Source organism: Notolepis coatsorum (genome assembly GCF_963971535.1).
Source record: "Notolepis coatsorum genome assembly, chromosome: 15".
Lineage (NCBI taxonomy): Eukaryota > Metazoa > Chordata > Actinopteri > Aulopiformes > Paralepididae > Notolepis > Notolepis coatsorum.
The window spans coordinates 78405849-78416067 of NC_140179.1; the positions used below are offsets into that span (position 1 = coordinate 78405849).

General features: G+C 47.6%; 1 protein-coding gene across 1 annotated transcript in view; it reads right to left on the reverse strand.

Annotated features, from left to right (window-relative positions):
* anks1b (ankyrin repeat and sterile alpha motif domain containing 1B) overlaps positions 1-10001 on the reverse strand; it is a 541227-nt gene extending 531226 nt beyond the window's left edge. The window contains 1 exon segment of the mRNA XM_084331050.1: positions 9346-10001. Coding sequence (XP_084187176.1) covers positions 9346-9476 — 131 coding nt within the window. The 5' untranslated portion in view covers positions 9477-10001.
* Between the last annotated feature and the right edge of the window lie 218 nt (positions 10002-10219).

Genomic DNA, 10219 nt, shown 5'->3' on the forward strand with positions numbered 1-10219 from the left:
CCATGTCAAGTCCTCGGATATGTGGGCTCCGAGGTACTTGAAACTGTTCACTCTCTCAACCAGTGCCCCGTCGATGCTGAGGGGGCTGTAGTCCTTGACCCCCCGACCTCCTGAAGTCCACAATCATCTCTTTTGTTTTGCTGACGTTCAGGGAGAGGCAGTTCTCCTGACACCACTGTGACAGATTCTCTACCTCTTCCAGGTAGGCCCTCTCGTCGTTGGCAGAGATCAGGCCCACCACTACTGTGTCATCAGCAAATTTGGTGATTGTGTTGTTTGTTGTTCCGCTGTGCCACGCAGTCATGTGTGTACAGGGAGTAGAGGAGGGGGCTCAGAACACAGCCCTGGGGGGCCCCTATGTTGAGCGTGATGGATGAGGAGGTGCAGTTGCCTGCTCTTACCACCTGGGGTCTGCCCGTCAGGAAGTCCAAGACCCACTGGCAGAGGTCGTAGTTCAAGCCCAGGTCCCTGAGCTTGGCTATGAGTTTGGAGGGGACTATGGTATTGAATGCTGAGCTGTAGTCAATGAACAGCATTCTCACATAGTTCCCCTGCCTCTTGTCCAGGTGTGATGCTGCTGTGTGCAGCACATGGGCTATGGCGTCCTCCGTGGACCTGTTGGGGCGATATGCAAATTGCAGGGGGTCCAGGTTGATGGGGAGGGAGGAACAGATGTAGCCCTTCACTAGCTTCTCAAAGCACTTCATGGCTATGGAGGTGAGGGCTACAGGGCGGTAGTCGTTGAGGCAAGCGGGCGTAGATTTTTTGGGTACAGGGATGATGGTGGACTTCTTCAGACAGGTGGGGATGACAGCCTGTTCCAAGGACAGGTTGAAGATGTCAGTGAATACCGGGGCCAGTTGGTCGGCACAGACTTTTAGGACGCGGCCGGGGATGCCGTCCGGTCCTGCTGCCTTCCTGATATTCACTTTTTTAAAGGTCCGCCTCACCTCATGCTCTGTTACCCTGAACACTGAGTCTCCATCAGCAGACCCCCCCCCCCCCCCCCCATTGCCGTGGTTTGTAGGCTGGTGTTGTTATTCACAGCCTCAAACCCCGCATAGAAGGAATTGAGATCATTTGCTAAGGAGTCATGACGTTTAGGATCATGTACATGTGACATTTTTTATATAACGTTGATCGGTATCAAACTGCATTTGATCATCTAATATATGCATTTATGGCTATATCTCACGTTCTATGAAATACAGCAGAAAACGATAAAAACATATTTATACTCTGGACGGTATTTTAGTATGAATGTGTGAATGAAAAAGTAAAACGTTCCTACATCCTGAACGATAGATAATTGATGTTGAATGGGCCATAGTAATGTCAATTTAGCAATACAATTTAAAAAGTTATAGCCCTGCAAAGAAGGTGAACATCTCCATAGACAAATAGTGCTGGCAGAGAGGCTACAAGGATGGATATAAGCTCCGGCAGATAAAGGGTACTAAAAAGTAAAAGTAAAAACTCATAGCAGGTGTTTAATCAAAGATCCCCGTTTTCTAGTCTTGCACAAGGACCAATCAGCATGGGTATGGGCGGGTTCATTTTCCATTGATGGGGATTTGATTGGCTGTTTTTAATAAAGTGCGGCCGCAGGATTAATAACATTAACGTTAGTTCGGCCAGAGAAACAAATATACTAATTAAAATTGTTGGACCTGCGAGATTTGTACTTTGTACTTTGTAGGTCTGCATTTTAAATGTAAGGAGTAAAAAGTATGTTTTTTTGGTGGCCCCGCTGTGCCAGTGGTTATGTCACACACGCCACACAGAACCACACATGCCACACAGAACCACACACGCCACACAGAACCACACACGCCACACACAACCACACACGCCACACACAACCACACATGCCACACACAACCACACAGACAGACACAACCACACAGACAGACACACACACACACACAGACAGACACAACCACACACACAACCACACACGCCACACACAACCACACAGACAGACACACACACACACACACAGACAGACAACAGTGTTTCCCCTACCATTGCCTTGGGACGCCAACGGGACGCCCCGCCCATCCAGACAAAATTCTAATAGATCCACAAAGATTGGATTGCATCCAGTGTTTCCTAGGGGAAACACTGGACAATACTGTGTACATTACACACATGTGCATACACACACGCATACACACACACAGACACACACACACACACACACACACAGACTTGCCGAGCAGAGTGTCCAGTGGTCAGCAGTGTCCAGTGGTCAGCAGTGTCCAGTGGTCAGCAGGAGTGTTCTGGAGGAAGGCAGTTCTACGTGTTGTGGTTCTGTAACAACTCCAGAACAAATAAACACTCTATTTTATGGTTCTCTCTCTCTCTCCGTTCTCTCTCTCTCTCTCTCTCTCTCTCTCTCTCTCTCTCTCTCTCTCTCTCTCTCCCTTCTCTCCTCTCTGTCTCCCTTCTCTTCCCTCCTTTCTCTCTCCCTTCTCTTCTATCCCCCCCTCATCTCTCATCTTCTGCTGTGATCGATTGGCCCACCACAGCGTGGGGAGGGCTTGCGTCCGGCGAAGGTTAACGCTACTCCGTTTTTTTAGCAACCCCATGTGGTAACAACTGCTGAAGCCCAAAGCAACTACCCCGTTCAAAAGAAGCAACTACCCTTTTGAATGGGGGTAGTTGCTCTAGTCCCCCCCCCCCCCCAACATTGTCTGATTAGATCCGAATGAGCCATAAAACACACACAGATAGAGGGACACACACACACACACACAGATAGAGGGACACACACACACACACACACACACAGATAGAGGGACACACACACACACACACACAGATAGAGGGACACACACACACACACACACACACACACACAGATAGAGGGACACACACACACAGATAGAGGGACACACACACACACAGATAGAGGGACACACACACACACACAGATAGAAGGACACACACACACACAGATAGAGGGACACATGCACACACACACAGATAGAGGGACACACACACACACAGATAGAGGGACACATGCACACACACACACAGATAGAGGGACAGACACACACAGATAGAGGGACACACACACAGATAGAGGGACACACAGATAGAGGGACACACACACACAGATAGAGGGACACACACACACACAGATAGAGGGACACATGCACACACACAGAGATAGAGGGACACACACACACACAGATAGAGGGACACATGCACACACACACAGATAGAGGGACACACAGATAGAGGGACACACACACACACAGATAGAGGGACACACACACACAGATAGAGGACACACACACACAGATAGAGGGACACACACACACAGATAGAGGGACACACACACACACACAGATAGAGGGACACACACACAGATAGAGGGACACACACACACAGATAGAGGGACACACACACAGATAGAGGGACACATGCACACACACAGATAGAGGGACACACACACACAGATAGAGGGACACACACACAGATAGAGGGACACATAGATAGAGGGACACACACACAGATAGAGGGACACACACAGATAGAGGGACACACACACAGATAGAGGGACACACACAGATAGAGGGACACACACACAGATAGAGGGACACACACACAGATAGAGGGACACACACACACACAGATAGAGGGACACACACAGATAGAGGGACACACACACAGATAGAGGGACACACACACAGATAGAGGGACACACACACACACAGATAGAGGGACACACACAGATAGAGGGACACACGCACACACAGATAGAGGGACACACGCACACACAGATAGAGGGACACACACACACAGATAGAGACACACACACACAGATAGAGGGACACATGCACACACACAGAGGGACACACACACACACACACACACAGATAGAGACACACACACAGATAGAGACACACACACAGAGATAGAGGGACACACGCACACACACATGGCCCCACCGTTTTAAGCTGCTCCAAGGGTCTAATACAAGCACTGGAACACATCAGAAGATAAACACTGTGGAGCCTGCCTCTGTCTCCAAGTGCTATAATTAAAACAAGAGAATGTGTGTGTGTGTGTGTGTGTGTGTGTGTGTGTGTGTGTGTGTGTGTGTGTGTGTGTGTGTGTGTGTGTGTGTGTGTGTGTCTCTATCTGTGTGTATGTATCCCTCTATCTGTGTGTGCGTGTGTCCCTCTATCTGTGTATGTGTGTGTGCGTGTCCCTCTATCTGTGTGTGTGTGTGTCCCTCTAAATTACAGTGTACACTTGAAAAATAACTAGCATGAAAGAGAGTGACAGAGAGAGAGAGTGACAGAGTGAGAGGGGAAGAATGACAAAGAGAGTGTGTGTGTGTGAGATAGAGGGAGAGGGGGAGCGTGAGAGAGAGTGAGAGGGGGAAAGAGTGAGAGAGAGAGAGAAAGGGAAGAGAGAAGGAAGAGAGAGAGGCGGAGATAGAGAGAGTGAAGCGAGTGAAAGGGGGAAGAGAGAGAGGGAGCGTGAGAGAGTGAAGAGAGAGAGAGGGAAAAGAGGGGGGGAGAGAGAAAGAGAGAGGGGAAGAGAGAGGGGAGATAGTGAAAGGGGGAAGAGGGAGAGAGAAAGGGAAGAGAGAGGGAGTGTGAGAGTGAAGAGAGAGAGGGAAGTGTGAGAGGGAAGAGAGAGAGGGAAGAGTGAGAAAGAGGGAAGAGAGAGAGGGAAGAGAGAGAGGGATGAGAGAGAGAGGGAAGAGAGAGAGGGAAGAGAGAGAGGGGTGAGAGAGAGAGAGGGAAGAGAGAGGGGGAAGAGAGAGAAGGATAAGAGAGAGGGGAGAGAGAAACCACCCAGCGACTAGACATCGCCCCGCATGTCCTGAGTCATTCTTTATCAACACGTCAGCTTTCAGTCATTATCGTCACTGACATCATAATGGCTGTGGACAGACACGACTGAAGCGCCTGTCCTCACCCTGCCCTCTTAAGTAATCAGTATTAACTGTATGATAACATGGCATGGTCATAAATCTATCTTCGTTACCGTTATTACCAAGTATACACGAAGCTCAAAAGAGGTTCACAATGTGTGTGTACTGTGCACAGATGAACGCATTGCACACACACTCATACTCACTCACTCACTCACTCACTCACTCACTCACTCACTCACTCACTCACTCACTCACTCACTCACTCACACACACTCACCAAGTGATAGAATATAGGACAATAGGACATCAACGAGGAAATATGACCCATTAAAGTGCAATGAGATCATCGGTATTGATTTTCTACTGTGTGCGCGTGTGTGTATGTGTGTGTATGTGTGCCAAATGTCCTGTACCAACAACGCACAGCAGTGTGTGTGTGTGTGTGTGTGCGTGCGTGCGTGCGTGCGTGTGTGTGTGTGTGTGTGTGTGTGTGCGTGCGTGTGTGTGTGTGTGTGTGTGTGTGTGTGTGTGTGTGTGTGCGTGCGTGTGTGTGTGTGTCCACGTCCCCCTCTGCAGTTAATGTGATTCCTGCGAAAAGGGCCTCATGACTCTCAGACTCTGGTATGCTATGAATGACTCGGAGGCCTAACTGGAAACTAGGCATCAATTCCCAGAGACCATAATATTCCCATAACATTAGTCAACACACACACTGGGCTGTGACCTGCCCACTGCCTCACCAGTGGAAGTACCAAGTACCTTATCATTAGGGACATTGTGTAGTATTGACTTGGCCACTTAAACACGTGCACACACACACACACACACACACACACACACACACACACACACACACACACACACACACACACACACCAGATGGACAGTGTGTGGTCCACACGCACTGAGACAGACATCCTTCATGGGCCGTTGCTTTCTTTGACCCATAATAAGCCCACAGCTATTTGATAATGCGATCAAATTAAATTAGAGGCGCTAATAAAAGCAGCATGAATTAAACAAAAGGGTATATAGACTTAATGGCATATGGGCATTTGAAACGTCATGTAATAATATGCCCATGCCATAAAATAAATGACGGGTTCGCTTGTTTGTTATTAAACGTGCTTACGCATGCATCGCTACTAGCCAGTAACACACCGGCCAAGCAGGCAGGCAGTGGCACGTCTTTCCCACGCCCCCCCCCCCTCCTCCTCCCTCCCCCTCCCCCCATCCATCCCTTCTTCCTCTCTACGTGCACCGTTCGTTGATCTGACTCACTGCGGGTTCTGCCGTCTCTCTGTGCGTCGTCTCTGGAACGCTCCCCCTGACCACCTGAGAGCACCACAGACTGTGGATGCTTTCAAGAAGGGCCTCAAAATCAAAACTCATCTTTTTAATAGAGCCTTCTGTTGATTTTTATCAAATGTTTAGCTCCACACATTTTATGTTCTTTTACCAGTTTTATTTATTCTATGTTTCTCTTACTCTGCTACTAGTTTTAGCGTTCTTCTGACTCCTGGCTAGCTTTAGTCTTGCCTACTTTTTTTATTCTTTCTTCCTTTATATTACTATTAGTTTTTATGTTCTTTTAAAATGTAGCGCTTTGAGATTTGCTCCACAATTACAAAGCGCATTACAAATTAAATATATTATTATTATTATTATTATTATTATTATTACTTTCTCTCGCTCTCAAGCTAATACAGCTGTCCCTCCGATTCTGACACTGGAAGGGACATGCCTTGACAAAGTAGCATCCTATAAATATCTGGGCATATGGATTGATGAAAAGATGGCCTTTGATGTTCATATTGGGAACCTACTGAGAAAACTTAGACCTAAACTGGGCTTTTTCTTCCGGTTAAAGAAATGTTTCCCGTCTGAAGCCAGGAAGAGAATTGTGCAGAGTTCCTTTCTGCCTGTATTAGACTATGGCGATGTAATCTATATGCATGCTCCTTCCTCCCTGCTTAAAAAGCTGGATTCTGCGTACCATACTGCCATACGTTTTGTAACAGGTGCAGGCTCTCGCACCCACCACTGCACTTTGTATCAGTCATTAGGATGGTCCTCTCTGTACCAAAGAAGACAATCACACATGTTGATTTTTATCCTTAAGTCATTGCTAGGTAAGCTGCCCTTATATATCTCCAGACTTCTGTCCTTTTATACTTGCTTTTTTAATACCAGACGAGCAGCAAATGGGATGCTTTTAAATGTTCCTTTGATGCAGTCAGAGCTTGGTAAAGCTGCATTCTCCCACTATGCTCCCTTTTTATGGAATACGTTGCAAGTAAAACTTTGTCTACAGGCACTTCCTACTGTGAATGCTTTTAAAGGTATGCTACGATTGGCCCTTTATGTACCTGTTTTACCTGATGCTATTGTTGATGTGATTATGCTCCTTGCCACTGCACAAATTACCTTCTGTATTTATATTTGAATTGTATGTTAATGCCCTGTTTTATGTTGAAACTTGTTGTGTGCCGTGTTGGTCAGGACTCCCTGGAAGAAGAGATCTTGTATCTCAATGGGACATTCCTGGATAAATAAAGGATAATAAATTATTATCTCCAGCAGCTCTTTCCTTCCCCGGGTGAGTGTCTGGTTCTCCCCCGCCCACTGCGTGACCCTCAACGGGCCCGAGGCGGTATACCCCTCCCGCCTTTGATCCTCTAATCACCTGGTTCAGCCTCACACACCCTCATCACCGAGGAGGAAAGAAATGTGGGGGGGGGGGACCTGGACCTATAGTAGTTGCCTGTTGTTGTTCTTGCTAGCTCGCAGATAATTTTACGTTTCTGTGGGCCTGGTTTGAAGAGAAAACGAGGCTTGTGTGTGCTCCTTCAAGTTGTCAGTTGCAAAAGCTATTCCTACCAACCAACCATTACCTTTCAGCCTCCGTGTCGTGAACTCGGCCGCAGGTGATGTCAATTAAACCAATTAATTAACTCATTGACCGCCATGCTTAAGTGCGTGAGAGGGCGCTAGAGCGCCACCGCTTTAATCAATGGGAGGACTGGGAGATTTGCGAGTGCTTAAAATATATCTTAAATTATGGCTATGGGTCTAATACACTCGTCGATTATCAGTGAGTTGCTCGCAGTCAACATGTACAAAACGGATTGTTTTTTAATCGGTACATTTCCGTTTTATACCATTTTGAATACGAGTATAGTTTTGGTGATTTCTAGTAATTCCAGAGAAAGACGCGATAATAGCCCTTTAGTGGAATACACAAAACACGTTGTAATTTTTCGGCTGATTATCGAATCTTCCTGAAATCAATGCTAGATCATCATTATTGTCCTTCCTCGTGCATACATGAAATGGCCCTCGTAGCCGACTATACTCGTGATTGGCGCTCAAGCGATGGCGAGTTAACCCGACTATACTCGTGATTGGCGCTCAAGCGATGGCGAGTTAACCCGACTATACTTGTGATTGGCGCTGAATGAGTTAATTAGGCCGGACGAGTTGGCTACAGGTGTGTCACCTTGCCCTCCCAAAAAGGCCAACGTGTCCCTATGCCATAAATGTCATGTATGTTGTGTATGTCATAAATGTCACTATGAATTGAAAATGGGGGACCCTGGTGTATTGAGCCGTACTGTATTGTACCCATTCTGCAATCTGTTAAATAAAGTTTTCATTCATTCATTCATACCTTATCGGGCTGTTAATGTTGATACAGCTCCACGTCACACATAATAAGTCGATTAAATAGGGTTTCAGAGTGATTATGTTTTTTTATGGGCATTTTGAACAAGTTTTAAACAAACGTATATTCAGCCGAGACTTTTATGTATATGAGGCCCACATTGGCCAACGGACTCTTTTACAGGTGGCCTATTATCATTCAGTCCGGTCTTGTGTTCCAATAGCACCAAGCTGAAGTCTGTTTCCTTTATGCAGACAATATGCAGAGAACGCCCCCCCCCCCCCCCCCCCCAGCTTACTTATAATAACCAAACATAAATCCTACCTTTTGGGTTGTGCACCCCTGCAGGGACCATATTTGGCCTTAAATTATAAAGTGCTATTCTTTTAATACAAGTTTTGACTTTGCGTAATAATAATAACCCTCTAATAGCATCTGTATTTGATCTCGTCCCCTCTTCTCCACAGCAGGCACAGGACTTGGGTGTTGCAGCCTTGCAGCGGTGTGTGTGTGTGTGTGTGTGTGTGTGTGTGTGTGTGTGTGTGCGTGCGTGCGTGTGTGTATGTGTGTGTGTGTGTGTGTGTGTGTGTAAGTGTGTGTGTAGTGTGTGTGTGTGTGTGTGTGTGTGTGTGTGTGTGTGTGTGTGTGCGTGAGTGTAAGTGTGTGTGTGTGTGTGTGTGTGTGTGTGTGTGTGTGTGTGTGTGTGTGTGTGTGTGGGGAGAGCATGACAGCAGCAGGCGTGTTGACGTGCAGCTTGTTACAGCCCCCCTCCCCTCCTTACCTCAGCAGGTTGGGTAAAGGTATGGAGCCGGAGCCTGACCCCAATATCCCCTTCTTCCCACTCAGCAGCTTCCCCACCACCGCGACGTTACCCGTCCGGGCGGCTTCCAGCAGCTCCTGCTCCTTCCCCATGATCCTCCCTTAGTCCGACGGGAGCAGAAGTTCCAACACGACGGGAGAAGAACAATCCAAACCGGGAGTGCGCACTGTGCGTGTGACGGTAACCGGGGATCCCCCCCCCTCCTTCACTGTCTGCTGTGATGAAGAAACATCTGATGACGGGATTCTCTCACTGCATGTTGCAGCGTCCTCCTCCTCCTCCTCCTCCTCCTCTTCCTCCTCCTCTGAACAATACTCTGACGAGATGCTGCAAAGCGAAGCTGCACGGCGGCGACCTCAGTTCATTATTCTCTCTCTCTCTCTCCAAACACACAGAACGGAGTGGACCTTATGATGGGCTACAACAACGAGACGGGTTTCGTATATAGTCCAGGTCCAAGTGCAGCAGATCCAGAGAGAGTGAGAGAGTGAGAGATACGGCAATGATGACGCCTATAATAACGCGCGGAGTCGGTATAGTCTGGGAAGGGAACCGTGTTTGGTCCGGTTAATAAAAAGAACCTCTCTCTCTCTCTCTCTCTCTCTCTCTCTCTCTCTCTCTCTCTCTCTCTCTCTCTCTCTCTCTCTCTCTCTCTCTCTCTCTCTCTCTCTCTCTCTCCCTCCGTCTCTCTCTCCCTCCGTCTCTCTCTTTCTCTCTCCCTCTCTCTCTCTGCTCGCCTCTCTCTCTCTCTCTCTCTCTCTCTCTCTCTCTCTCTCTCTCTCTCTCTCTCTCTCTCTCTCTCTCTCCGTCTCTCTCTCTCTCTCTCTCTCCTATA